This window comes from Erythrolamprus reginae, chromosome Z, assembly GCF_031021105.1.
Source record: "Erythrolamprus reginae isolate rEryReg1 chromosome Z, rEryReg1.hap1, whole genome shotgun sequence".
In the NCBI taxonomy this organism is placed as follows: domain Eukaryota; kingdom Metazoa; phylum Chordata; class Lepidosauria; order Squamata; family Dipsadidae; genus Erythrolamprus; species Erythrolamprus reginae.
Genome location: NC_091963.1, coordinates 146,825,115 through 146,839,466, shown reverse-complemented (window position 1 = coordinate 146,839,466; position 14,352 = coordinate 146,825,115). Strand labels below are relative to the sequence as shown.

General features: G+C 45.0%; 2 protein-coding genes across 3 annotated transcripts in view; both read left to right on the top strand.

Annotated features, from left to right (window-relative positions):
• Positions 1 to 14,352, top strand: part of RBM23 (RNA binding motif protein 23) — a 125,637-nt gene that overhangs the window by 20,097 nt on the left and 91,188 nt on the right. The gene's annotated exons all lie outside the window — the stretch shown is intronic.
• CZH14orf93 (chromosome Z C14orf93 homolog) overlaps positions 1 to 14,352 on the top strand; it is a 38,210-nt gene that overhangs the window by 21,960 nt on the left and 1,898 nt on the right. For both annotated transcript variants that reach the window (XM_070729179.1, XM_070729180.1), the window contains exons 5-6: positions 2,087 to 2,190; positions 2,873 to 2,985. In XM_070729179.1, coding sequence (XP_070585280.1) covers positions 2,087 to 2,190; positions 2,873 to 2,985 — 217 coding nt within the window. The remainder of the gene's footprint in view (positions 1 to 2,086; positions 2,191 to 2,872; positions 2,986 to 14,352) is intronic.

Genomic DNA, 14,352 nt, shown 5'->3' with positions numbered 1-14,352 from the left:
ATATATATATATATATATAATATAGTATAGAATATAGTATAATAATATAATATTATATAATATATAATATAATATAGTATAATATAATAATATAATATAATATATAATTTAATTAACTAAGTTCTACCCAATAATATACAGTATTGGGTAGAACTGAGTTAATTATATTAATCCGGCCCTCTAAAACCGTCCCAATTTCTCATGCGGCACCATGGCAAAATTAATTGCCCACCCTTGTCCTAGATCATTGGCTAAACTCCGACACTCCTCATTTCCACTACTTGTCCTCTCTTGGTCGTCCTCCCCCCTCCACCTTCCTCTCTGCGAGCAAGCTGTCCCAGTCTTGAGGGGCCGTGGGCTGCCTTGTCCTGCTCCTCCCCACATGCCGATGAAGCTGCCCCCTGGATCTTCAGTTTCGGCTTTTCGTCCTTTGCAAATTTGAGCTCCGATGGTTGCATGACCTACTGATGGTCTGGTGTTTTTAAATACCTTCTGCAGGCCATGGGACACAGTAAGTGTCTTGTTGTTGTCTAAATGCACAAACCCAGCAAAGATTTTTCTTCCATTTATCCGGCTGCCTGCTTCCCTAAGAAAGCGGATCCCATAATCCCTTCCTATCAGCAGAGCCTGATTTATAGATTATGTGCCAAAAAGCAGTTTTTTAGCAGCGGAGAGCTGTGAAAAATTAAAAACTGCACAGCTAGTCCTCGACGATCCCAATGGAGTCCTAAATTTCTGTGGCTAAGTGAGACGGCTGATGTGAATTTTGCCCCATTTTACAACCTGGCTTCCCACAGCCCTTAAGTGAATCCTTGTAGTCAAGTTAGTCATGTCGTTGTTATGTGGCTCGGGATTCCCCGTTGCTTTTGTTTGTCGAAAGGTCGCAAAAGGGCATCGCATGACCCCGGGATGCTTCAACTTTCAGCACTGTTGCAACTTTTGAATGGTCACTAAATGAACTGTTGTAAGTCAAGGACTAACTAATAAACACGTGTCCTTTTCCTGTGCATTGTAAGTATAGTATTGGTCTTTTACTGATATTATTGTGATTTTATTCTACAGTGGTGCTATGGCCTAGAGGTGGAACTCTCGCCACACAATCGGGAGGCTGTGAGTTCGGTCCTAGATAGAGGCTGCTATTTCTCTCTCTGGGCATAATGAGAATATATTTGTTTTATTTATTTTATTTATTCATTTGTCCAATACACAATCCATATGGAAGAGAATAGACATGAAGTAATATATATAAAGATAATATGTAAAAATAGAGAAGATATATGAAAGGAAGAAAATATATATGATATATGAGATAAAGGAAAGACAATTGGACAGGGGATGAAAGGAACACTAGTGCACTTATGTACTCCCCTTACTGACCTCTTAGAAACCTGGAGAGGTCAATCGTGGAGAGTCTAAGGGAGAAGTGTTGGGGGTTAGGGGTTGACACTATTGAGTCCGGTAATGAGTTCCACGCTTCAACAACTCAATTGTTAAAGTCATATTTTTTACAGTCAAGTTTAGAGCAGTTAATATTAAGTTTGAATCTGTTGCGTGCTCTTGTGTTGTTGCGGTTGAAGCTGAAGTAGTCATTGCCTGGTAGGACGTTGCAGCATATGATCTTATGGGCAATACTTAAATCGTGTTTTAGGTGCCGTAGTTCTAAGCTTTCTAGACCCAGGATTGTTAGTCTATTTTCGTAGGGTATTCTGTTTCGAGTGGAGGGCTCTCCTGGTGAAATATCTTTGGACGTTTTCAAGGGTGTTGAATTCCGAGATGTGGTATGGCTTCCAAACAGATGAGCTGTATTCAGGGATGGGTCTGGCAAAAGTTTTGTAGGCTCTTGTTAGTCTGCTGAATATAACTCTGCATTGGCGACAGGAGGAGCATCAGGCCAGTAAATTGACATACAAGTCCAATAAATAAACAAATAAACACTCAGCTCCATTCAGTTTCCCAGATTCTACTCCACATGGGTCACTAAGAGAAGATGTTGATGATTGTAATTTTATGCTACTTTTTTAAAAATACCATTTTTGAAGTTCCTTTGTCTTAAACTGAACACTTAACTCTCTTCCCCGTTTTACAGTATTAAATCATCCTGGAATATTTCCGTCGTGAAGTTTTTGCTGGAGAAACTCAAACACGAATTGGTTTCCAATCACCACAATTATACAGATAAGGAACTAAAAGGTGAGCTGAGGTAATTTATTTTTAATTTTTTCGATCCGTTCGATTCTCTGGGTTTTTAGTGCTAGAATGTACAAGTTCTCAACTTACGATGCTTCATTTAGTGACCGTTGGAATTACAAGGCCGTGGAAAAAACCCGTTTGTCACATCAATGCAGTTTCTCCAGTGGTCACGTGAGGTAAAAATTCAGATGCTTGGCAACCGGTTCTGATTTATGACGGTTGTAGAATCCCTGGGATTAGGTGATCCCCTTTTTTGCGACCTTTCGACAAGCAACGTCAGTGTTAAGGTGGATTTACTTAAAACGGCAGTCAGTCACTTAACCACGGTGGTGTAAAATGGAGCAAAACCTCACTGAATGATTGATTGAGCAGCCGAAATTTAATTTGGAATCGTGGCCATATGTTGAGAACTGCCTGCTTTCCAAATTTCTCCCCCCTCCACCACCTCACTGGGAAAAAAAAGTCATCTTTGTCCTTTGCTAAACTGAAAGTTTTCTTCAGCTTTAGCAATAGCTGCTGGCGTTTAGTCCGCAGTTGATGGATGATATTTGAAGTGTTGTTGAATTGTGTACGCAGAGACGCGCTTATAGCCGCCTCCAGCTATTTCTGGACCCTAATTCTGCATTCTAGATTGCTGACTTCTGCACACTTGTGCAACAAGACAACATTTTCCTCCTCTTAGGTGCTTGCGTGGCCTACTTTCTGACCAAGCGACGCGAATATCGGAATTCTCTCAATCCCTTCAAAGGGCTTAAGGAGAAAGAGGAGAAGAAATTACGCAGCAGGCGGTATCGGGTAAGGCTTAGCAATTCCAATATGTTTTGGGTATGTCTAGTCTAGTGAAAAGAAAAGGGGGGGGGGGGTTGTGACATGATAGCAGCCTTCCAATATTTGAGGGGCTGCCCCAAAGAAGCGGGGAGGGTTTCCCCCCCTGTTTTCCAAAGCCCCTGAAGGCAGGAGAAGCAGCAACGGATGGAAACTAATTAAGGAGAGAAGCAACCCGGAATTAAGGAGAAATTTCATGAAAGAACAATTAAGCAGTGGTTAATTCGGTGGTTGTGGGTTTTGCGGAGAGGGGCGGCATACAAATCTAATAAATTATTATTATTATTATTATTATTATTATTATTATTATCATCATCATCATCATCGGAGGTTTTTAAGAAGAGATTGGACAACCCTTTGTCTAAAATGGCATGCAATGAACTTTTTTTGATTTGTGCCAAAAAGCAGGGCGCGAGGGGGGGGAGGGGTGTTGTGCACGTGCGTGCATGCTCACACCCATAATTCCATGCGACCCCCACAAGTGCGCATGACCCCCCCTGCACTCCTGGCATGCAATGGCTTGCCTGTTTTCCGCTCTCCCCAGGCTTCAGAGCCTTTCTAGGAGCCTGGGAGGGTGAAAATGGCCTCCTCTCCCCTGGAGGCCTTCCAGAGGCAGAAAATGGCCCTTTTTCCAGCTTCCGGTTGAACCAGAAGGCCTGTTTTCTTGCTCTTCTCAAGCCCCAGAGCACTTTCTAGGAGCCTGAGGAGGGCGAAAACAGCCTCCCCTACTCCCTGCCTGGAAGGCCTCTGGAGGCCGGAAATGTACCATTTCAAGTTGGGAAATGGGCCATTTCTGGCCTGCAGGGGGGTGCGGGGGTGCAGAAGGCCGTTTTCGCTCTACCCAGGCTCCTAGAAAGGCTCTGGAGCTTGGGGAGAGCAAAAAACCAGGCCTTTCCCACCCTTTCTGGAGGCTGCAAACAAGCTGCTTCCTGACGCCCAATGGGCCCAGAAGGCCTGAAAATCAACTGGCCGACACATGCATGGGCTCTGTACCTGAGCTCTCATGCTCATCAATATAGCACTTGTGGTACATGTGCCATAGGTTCGCCATCATGGACTTTATTTATTGATTGATTGATTTGGATTGGATTGGATTGAATTAGATTGGATTAGATTGGACTGGATTGGATTGGATTTTTATGCCGCCCTTCTTCTTAGGGCAGCTTACAACATGTTAGCAATATCACTTTTTAACAGAGCCAGCCTATTGCCCCCACAATCCGGGTCCCCATTTTATCCACCTTGGTTGCTCTTCTTTGCACTCTTCCCAGTCTCAACACATTTTTTCATGTTATAGTGACCAATACTGGACATTGTGTAAAAAGGCTTAGAATTGAACAAAAAATAATGACATAACAGAGTTGGGAGGGACCTTGGAGGTCTTCTAGTCCAACCCCTCAAACAGAACACCAAGAGCCGGGGTGGCGCAGCAGGTAGAGTGCTGTACTGCAGGCCACTGAATCCGACTATAGATCTGTAGGTCAGCGGTTCAAATCTCATCACCGGCTCAAGTTGACTCAGCCTTCCATCCTTCTGAGGTGGGTAAAATGAGGACCCGGATTGTGGGGGCAATAGCCAAGCTCTGTTAAAAAGTGATATTGCTAACATGTTGTAAGCCGCCCTGAGTCTAAGGAGAAGGGCGGCATAAAAATTGAATGAATGAATGAATGAATGAATAATTATGAAAATATGAAATATTGAAAAGGCAAATATAAAATATTTAAATAAGTTAAATGCAAGGTGATTTTCAAGCCCTTCATTGATGTACAGCCGTGATGGTGAGTCTATGGCATGCGTGCCACAGCTAGCATCCAGAGACTTCTCGGCGGTCACACAAACCGTCACCCAGCTCAGTTCCACCCCACATCTGTGCCAGTAGTTGGTTCCAAAACCTGTTGCTACCGGTTCACATGCACAGAAGCTTCTGCGCATGCAGAGGTGTCCTGGGAGGGTGGGTGGAGCTTCCTGCCATTGCTACCATTGCTACCAGTTCGCAGAACCAGGCCAAACCGGGAGCAACCCATCACTGATGTGCATGCCCTCCTGTCTTGCCATCCAGCCGATCTTTGGGATGCACACATGGGGCAGGGCGCATGCTGGAGATGCACGCACATGTGCGGGGGTGGGGATTGGGCATGCAGAGGTAGGTTCTGTTCTGGTCTCTGGATAAGGCCACAAATAATTGGAATAAAGGATTGCTAAATGCATATATTTGTAAAACACCACATCATCTTTATTTTCTTTGTTCCACACTGAATCATCTCGGCACGCAGCGCTAATCTCTTATCTTCAACTTCCCGTATGCAAGGCAACATCAAAATCATTAAAACATTCCACAAGTCATTATAAGATTTATGGCTAATCAGAGTTAGCCCAGAGTCATAAAAACTGCAATTAAAAGCACACAAGGCATAGCTTATATTTGGAGCTGCTGGAAAAAACCTCCATACTTCTTAACAGCAGATTGACGACTCAACTCTTGCACTGACACCCGGATGTGATGAATTAATTACTTAATTAATTAACCTGTTCCTCTCCTTAATATTTCTTTCCTAACACTTGCTCTCTTCGCCTCTGCAAGCGTCTGAAATAAGGATTTACCCATCTAGCATCTGCTTCTCCTTCACTTGAATCTGAACCCATAGAAACGTCCTGTGGTTGGTCTCCTACTTCTTCTGCCTCTAAATCAGGCCCTACCACTAATTCATAACCACTTTCTGAATCAGAATCTGAAAAATCCCCAAACTGAACAGGAGTATACACAACAGGTTCCCCCCAGTTCGGACCGGTTTGCTAGAACTGGTAGCGATCGGCCGGTGACAACATGATGACATCACAGGTCCATTTGATCAGTGCTGGTCCACAGGTGCCGGCATTTTTATTTATTTTTTAATTTTTAAACTTTTTTCTTCTTCTGCACACATGCAGAAGCTGAGTTTTTGGCTCTGTGCATATGTCGCCATCTTGTTTTTGCCTTTTCTTTAAAAATTTTTTTATATTTACAGTGGTACCTCGGTTCTCGGCCACAATTCATTCCAGAAGTATGGTCGAGAACCGATTTGGTCGAGTACCGAATTAATTTATCCCATAGGAAATAATGGAAATGGATTTAATTGGTTCCCAGCCCCAAGCTGCAGGAAGGGTGGTTGACTCGCTGGGAACCAATTAAATCTATTTTCTTTATTTTCTATGGGATAAAAAATCTGAGGAGCTCTATAGTCTAAGCGCTCCAAGTTGCAGGAAGGGTGGGAACGGCTGCAATCCCGGCAGCTTTGGGGGCATAGTTCCCTCTAAGCTGAGCAGTGAGCAATGGCTCACTTAAAAATGATCATCAACTCAGAGTTTTTCAAACCTGCCCAGAAGCCGCACCAACTGTAGGCAGCTGCACCAACTTTCTCCTTCCCGGCGGTGGCAACGGCGGCGGCTTCCCTTTGAGTAGCAACAGTGCCGGGAATGTCACGTAATGAAGGAAGCTTCTGGAGCGGCGGCAACTGCTGAGATGGCTCCATCGGCTTCCCTTCATCACGTGACGTTCCCGGCACTGTTGCTCCTCGAAGGGAAGCCGCCGCCGTTGCCGCCGCCGGGAAGGAGAAAGTTGGTGCAGCTGCCTACAGGTAACAAGACGAAGCACTGAGGAAAGGAGCCCCCCGAAGCTGCCGGGATTGCAGCCGCCCCTGGCAGTAACATTTTGGATAATGAACAAAATTTTCTGTGGCTGTTCAGTATCCGAATTTTTGTTCGGATACCGAAGGAAATTTTTGCTGAAAATTTTGTCTGGTATCCGAAATGTACGACAACCAAGGTATTCGAGAACCGAGGTACCACTGTATTTGCACGTGTGCAAAGGAAGAAAACCAGCAGTGAGGTAAGTTAGAACCAGCAGGTTGCAATGAGGCCTACTAGGCCCAAAACAGACCAACAGGGATGCGACTCCCCCCCCTGCAGCCCATTCATGGTCCCAGGACACTACAGGGAGGCCTAGTAGGCCCAAAACGGGGATACAGGGGTGCGCCCTCCCCCCCAGCCCGATCTTGGTCCCAAGAGGCCATAGAGAAGCCTTTTAGGCCCAAAACAGGTTGACAGTGGCGCAACTGGCACTCCTCCACTCTACTAGGCCCAAAATGGGGTGAGGGGGGTACAATTCTTCCCCACAGTCTGTTTTTGGTCCCTAGTAGTTCTAAAATGGAGTGGGGGGGGAGTTGCACATGTGCTTGTGCAGGGATAGTGGGGGTGTCATGCGTGCATGTGCAGCCCCCTCCCCCCCAACATTGTATTATGGGTGCCCGTGCTTTTTGGCACACCACGACAAAAAGGTTAGCCGTCATTCATATAGGGGAATTCTCCTTCTAGACTCCATGAAATGTTGGCTTCTTTTTCAATTCCGGCCTTGGCTGTATTTATTTTCAAATGCAAACTTCTGTTTTTACGACCTCCCTTTAATTGTATTTACCGAACTGTGGGCTCCATTATCTGCCAGGGCTAATATACAATGAGGCTGGCAGTCTATCAACATTACAGTGAGATTAAGCCTTACTGGATTTAATTTAAGATTCATTTAAGTTGTAGTCCCTCTGCTTTGCAGTTAATCGCAGTGTAAATATGCAAGCAGTTCTCGACTTATGGCAGTTCATTTAACCACCATTCAAAGTTACCACGCCACGGAAAAAAGATGACCTATGCCCATTTTTCACACCTATGACCGTTGCAACATCAGGTAATCAAAATTCAGATGCTTGTCAACTGCTTCATATTTGTGACCATCGTTGTCTCCTGGGGTGGGGGGACCTTCTGACAAGCAGAATCCATGAGGAAACCAGATTCACTTAATGACCATGTGGCTAACTTAATAAATGCAGGGATCTGCTCAACACTGCGGTCGTAAAACAGGTCAAAACTCACTTATCAAATGTTTCACTTAGCAATGTCAATACTGTTCCTTTTTACTCCAGCAGATGCTTCATAGATAGTTACTGTATTTTTCAGAGCACAGTGGTACCTCTACTTAAGAACTTAATTCGTTCCGTGACCAGGTTCTTAAGTAGAAATGTTCTTAAGTAGAAGCAATTTTTCCCATAGGAATCAATGTAAAAGCAAATAATGCATGCAAACCCATTAGGAAATAAATACAAGTTCAGAATTTGGGTGGGAGGTGGAGGAGGAAGAAGAGGAAGAGGACAGTCGCTGCTGAAGGAAAAAGGTGAGGTGAATTTAAAAAATCTAAAACTTTAAGGCTTAAAAAAAAAAAAAAGAGGGACTCTGAGGCAGAGCCCAGAGATAGGAAAACACTCCATTCGCTCTGGGCTGCACACGTTTTTGCGCTGCTGGGAATCCCCTGAGGCTCCCCTCCATGGGGAACCCCACCTCCGGACTTCTGTGTTTTTGTGATGCTGCAGGGGAATCCCAGCAGCAGAATCCCAGCAGTGCAAAAACGGGTGCTTTGCTGGCAATGGAAGTCCAGAGGTGGGGTTTCCCAGAGGGGAGCTTCAGTGAAACACAGAGGTCCGGAGGTGGGGTTTTGAGGACTTCTGTGTTTTTGCGATGCTGCGATTTCACTGATGCTCCCTTCGCTGGGAAACCCCACCTCGGACTTCCATTGCCAGCGAAGCGCTCGTTTTTGTGCTGCTGGGATTCCCCTGCTGGGATTCTCCTGCAGCATCGCAAAAACACGGAAGTCCGAAGGTGGGGTTTCCCATGGAGGGGAGCCTCAGGGGAATCCCAGCAGCGCAAAAACGGGCGCTTCAGCTGGCAAAAGGGGTGAATTTTGGGCTTGCACGCATTAATTGCTTTTCCATTGATTCCTATGGGAAACATTGTTTCGTCTTACAAACTTTTCACCTTAAGAACCTCGTCCCGGAACCAATTAAGTTTGTAAGACAAGGTATCACTGTATTCTCATTGTTCCCAGAGGGAGAAATAATCTGCCTTTACCTAGGATCGAACTCACAGCCTCCTGATTGTGATGTGAGAGCTCCATCTCTAGGCCACTGCGTCACTCAACCTTCAGAGTAGGATAATTTCGTAAAAAGAATAATTCAGCCACCTCTTAATCATCCAATTCAGGGCCAGGAAGCAATAGCAGGCTTATAATACTTAAGTAGAAAAAAGAGCATAAAAATTCCAAAACGAACCTTTTACAAGACTGGACATGATTTAAGTTTTATCCTCTGCTTAAACAAGCAAGGTCTTTAATCAGAAAATGTCCCTGGAATCTTTCTTTACGGTTATCATCTCCTTAAGTTATGAACGGACGTCTCCGAGGTATAAATTTGATTTTCAGAGTTAAAAGTGCCTAAGATGACTAGCAAGAAGCTTAAAATAAACCCCCATAAAAATATTATTTTCCCAAGCAGCAGCTCACCTCCCGATTTGCGCCCTATGTCCAGGTAGTCCTCGATTTACAACAGTTCATTTAGTAACCGTTTGAAATTACAATGCCGCTGGGGGGGGGGAAATGACTGTTTTTCACACTTATTTATTTACCGGTATTTTATTCATTCAATTTTTATGCCGCACTTCTCCTTAGACTCAGGGTGACTTACAACATGTTAACAATAGGACTTTTTAACAGAGCCAGCCTCTTGCCCCCACAATCCGGGTCCTCATTTTAAGGATGGAAGGCTGAGTCAACTTTGAGCCGGTGATGAGATTTGAACTACTTCAGATTTGACTACTTCAGCTTCAACCGCAATAACACAAGAGCACACAATAGATTCAAACTTAATATTAACCGCTCCAAACCTGACTGTAAAAAATATGACTTTAGCAATCGAGTTGTCGAAGCGTGGAACTCATTACCGGACTCCGTGGTGTCAACCCCCAACATTTTCCCCTTAGACTATTCATGGTTGACCTCCAGATTCCTAAGAGGTCAGTATGGGGCGTGCATAAGTGCACTAGTGTGCCTTCCGTCCCCTGTTCAATTGTCTCTCCTGTATATTTTATATCTTTTCATCCATCCATCCATCCATCCATCCATCCATCCATCTATCTATCTATCTATTTATTTGATTTTTATGCCGCCCTTCTCCTTAGACTCAGGGCGGCTTACAACATGTTAGCAATAGCACTTTTGAACAGAGTCAGCCCGGCTCTTTGACTTATGACCGTTCCAGGAAGTTTAACTCAGCAACATCAATAATCGTATCAGGCTGATCAAAATTGGCAACATTAACAGTGATGGCCTGCTGTAGGAACAGTAAGGTGCTACGTTCCAGTAGCGATTTTCAGGATGTGCATCATGAAGAGGGAGATTGTGATCCCTTTATATAGAGCACTGGTGAGACCCCATTTAGAATTCTGTGTTCAGTTCTGGAGACCTCATCTACAAAAAGATATTGACAAAATTGAACAGGTCCAAAGACGGGCTACAAGAATGGTGGAAGGTCTTAAGCATAAAACGTATCAGGAAAGACTTCATGAACTCCATCTGTCTAGTCTGGAGGACAGAAGGGAAAGGGGGGACATGATAGAAACATTTAAATATGTTAAAGGGTTAAATAAGGTCCAGGAGGGAAGTGTTTTTAATAGGAAAGTAAACACAAGAACAAGGGGACACAATCTGAAGTTAGTTGGGGGAAAGATCAAAAGCAACATGAGAAAATATTATTTTACTGAAAGAGTAGTAGATCCTTGGAACAAACTTCCAGCAGACGTGGTAGATAAATCCACAGTAACTGAATTTAAACATGCCTGGGATAAACATATTTCCATCTTAAGATAAAATACAGAAAATAGTATAAGGGCAGACTAGATGGATCATGAGGTGTTTTTCTGCCGTCAGACTTCTATGTTTCTATGCATGCAGCTGCGTGTCCCTGACATATACACATGTGTGCCCATGTGAGATTTGGCTTCTGCGCATGTGAAGCAAGTGAAAACTTGTGTGAAGATGCGTGAGTGAGATTTTGGCAATTTGCACTGCTTTTTTGTTTCTGTGCATGCATGGAAACAAAACTATTGGTGAAAATCGCCAAAATATTGCTCTCGCGCATGTCCCCCACACAAGATTTTGCTTGCTGCGCATACGCAGAAGCCAAATCTTATGCCGGCGGATGCGTGCGTGCCTGCCAGACTCGTGCACGCCTGCGACGGCCTCAGAGGGGGCACCAGTAGCGCCAAAGACGGCACTCCTTCATTAAATATTAAGGCTTGTAGACTTCCAGAACTCCCTACTGTCTGAGGAATTCAGTTGGTGTTGCAGTTTGGGAGTTGGAATTGTGAGGTGATCAAAATTTGGCAAACGGCTCATATTTACGTGGTTGTGGTGTCCCGGGATTATGGGAATCAAATGTTGTGACCTTTTGACCAGCAAAGCGAACAATGTAGCCAGGTTCACTTAACAACTTGCAAGAATGGCAGGGATTCGCTTAACAGCGGTTCAACTCAATTCTGGTTGTAAGTTGAAGACTATCTGTATTGAATCGTAACAGCCCCTTTCAGATCAAGAGATTTTATTCCTCTGTATCAGAGGTAGGTTCCTCCTAGATTGGACCCTTTTGTCTGATCCGGTAGTGACCCGCTGGTGACATCACGATGATGCCAGTTCGATTGCTGCTGGTCTGTGGGCGCCGCCATCTTTTAAAATTTTTATTTTTTATTTTTTTCTTCTGCACATGTGCAAAAGCTGAGTTTTCAGCACCGTACATGTGCACTGTACATTTTTTTTAAAAAAAAAATGCATATGGATGCATAAGGGAAGCAAACCGATAACAGAATAAGTTTGAACCCATCCAGGAAAAGTGAGATGGAAGAAAGGAAGGATGGGAATTAAAAAGAGAGAAGGAGGAAATGGGGGAGGGAGGGAGGGAGGGAAGGAGGAAGGGAGGGAGGAAGGAAGGAAGAAAGGAAGGATGGGAATTAAAAAGAGAGAAGGAGGAAATGGGGGAGGGAGGGAGGGAGGAAGGGAGGGAGGAAGGGAGGAAGGAAGGAAGAAAGGAAGGCGATGGGAATTAAAAAGAGAGGAGGAGGAAGTGGGGGAGGAAGGGAGGAAGGAAGGAAGGAAGGAAGGCAGGAAGGCAATGGGAATAAAAAGGAGAGAAGGAGGAAGTGGAGAAAGGGAGGGAGGAAGGAAAGGAAGGAAGGAGATGGGAATTAAAAAGAGAGAAGGAGGAAGTGAGGAAGGAAGGAAGGCGATGGGAATAAAAAGTAGAGAACAAGGAAGTGGAGGACAAAGGGAGGGGGGAAGGAAAGGAAGGAAGGAGATGGGAATAAAAAGAGAGGAGGAGGAAGTGGGGGAGGAAGGGAGGAAGAAAGGAAGAAAGGAAGGAAGGAAGGCAATGGGAATAAAAAGGAGAGAAGGAGGAAGTGGAGAAAGGAAGGGAGGAAGGAAAGGGAGGAAGGAGATGGGAATAAAAAGTAGAGAACGAGGAAGTGGAGGACAAAGGGAGCGAGGAAGGAAGGAAGGAAGGAGATGGGAATAAAAAGGAGAGGAGGAATGGGGAGGGAGTAAGGAAGGAAGGAAGATTATAATACGAGACAGTGAGTGTCTGAAATAAATCCTGCCTTAGCACTTGACTATCAGCAGCCCTGATGCTTTTCCACATGTGGCTTCTTGTGGGGTGCATTTTGGAGAATTGTCAAAATAAATGCTAAAAAGGCAATCATTTTGTGATTAAATCCCAAATGAAATTGCGTCTTCAGGGTATGGTGACAAGAAGAACTTTCAACTGCAGGTTCCTAAAAATCTTATTAAAACTCAGCTCAGCTCCAGAGGCAGCAAAAGCGAGAGGGTCCCAGTGAGGGTCTTAGCTATCTAGCTGCGGAATAACAGAATAACAGGTGCTGGAGGTTTTCTAGTCCAACCCCCTACTCAGGCAGGAAAACTGAGGATGCCTAAATCTGAATAGAGGGCCTGGAAAGGGTCAGAATAAAATAATAACACTTAGAAGGGACATTGGAGGGCGGGGAAACCCTATAATTATGATGGCAAACCTTTTTTTGGTTCACGTGCCAAAAGTGTGTGTGTGTGTGTGTTAGCACACACGCATGTGCCCACACCCATTCCCTCCCACAAATCATGCCCACCCCCTATGCTTTGCATGCACACAATCCCCCCTCCCATGTACACACGCAAGCATACATGCCTCACAGGCAAACCGGAAGTTCAGAAAAGCAGACTTCCGATTTGCCTTTTGTGCTGTTTTTCACACTCCGGAGGCTTCAGGGAAGCTTCCTGAAGGCCCGGAGTGTGAAAAACAGCACAATGGGCTAACCGGAAGTTTGGGGAAACGGATTTCTAGTTTGCCCATTGTGCTATTTTTTACACTCTGGAGGGTTCAGGGAAGCTTCCTTAAAGGCCCTCGCGAGGTTTCAGGAATGCCTCTAAACCAGTGTTTCTCAACCTTGGCCGTTTGAAGATGTGTAGACTTCAACTCCCAGAATTCCCCAGCCAGCTGGCTGGGGAATTCTGGGAATTGAAGCCCACATATCTTCAAACGGCCAAGGTTGAGAAACACTGCTCTAGAGCTTGTGGATGGCAAAAAATGTGCCCATGATTGGTCTGTTTGCCATCATTGGCATAGGTAGTACGCCCAGAGCAGCGGTCCCCAAGCTACGGCCCACGGGCCGGATGCAGCCCGCTGAGGTCTTTTAACCGGCCCGCGGCAGCACACAAGATTTTACCAATCAATATAATAAGCTGCCGAACCTCCTGTCCACTCACTGTGGTCGGCTGCTGAGCGAGGAGGAGGTGGACAGGCAAGAAGCGGGGAGGAAAGCGGGCATCAGCGGTTGCCACGGGGCCGTTGTTGTTGTCACTGTGGCTGCCCTGTGCTGGCCAGCAAAGCCGGCTGCCCGGGAAAGGGAGGGAAAGGGAGGGAGGGAGGGAAGGAAGGACAAATGGAGGGAGTTTGTTGACTTAAGTTTAAATTTACTTGTTAATAAAGAAGTATAAATTACTTTATTACTTAATTATTAATTACTTAATTACTTGTTACTTCTTCTTTATTTTAAATATTGTATTTGTTCCCATTTTGTTTTTTACTTTAAATAAGGTATGTGCAGTGTGCATAGGGATTTGTTCATAGGGTTTTTTTATAGTCCGGCCCTCCAACAGTCTGAGGGACAGTGAACTGGCCCCCTGTGTAAAACGTTTGGGGACCCCTGGTCCAGAGGCTTTCCTGAAGAAGGTAAAAAAGCAGCAAAATGGGAATACCGAAAGTTTATTTCCTAAAAGCTGGGGGAGGCTAAAATGGCCCCCGCCCTCCGAAAGGCCGAAAATCAGCTGCGCGTGCTGGAGCTGACCTAAGACAATACCTCGCGTGCCCTCAAATGTCACTCCGTTTGCCATAACGGACGTATACTGTACCTAGACGGGGTTTTTTGCCTAAATAAATTGGA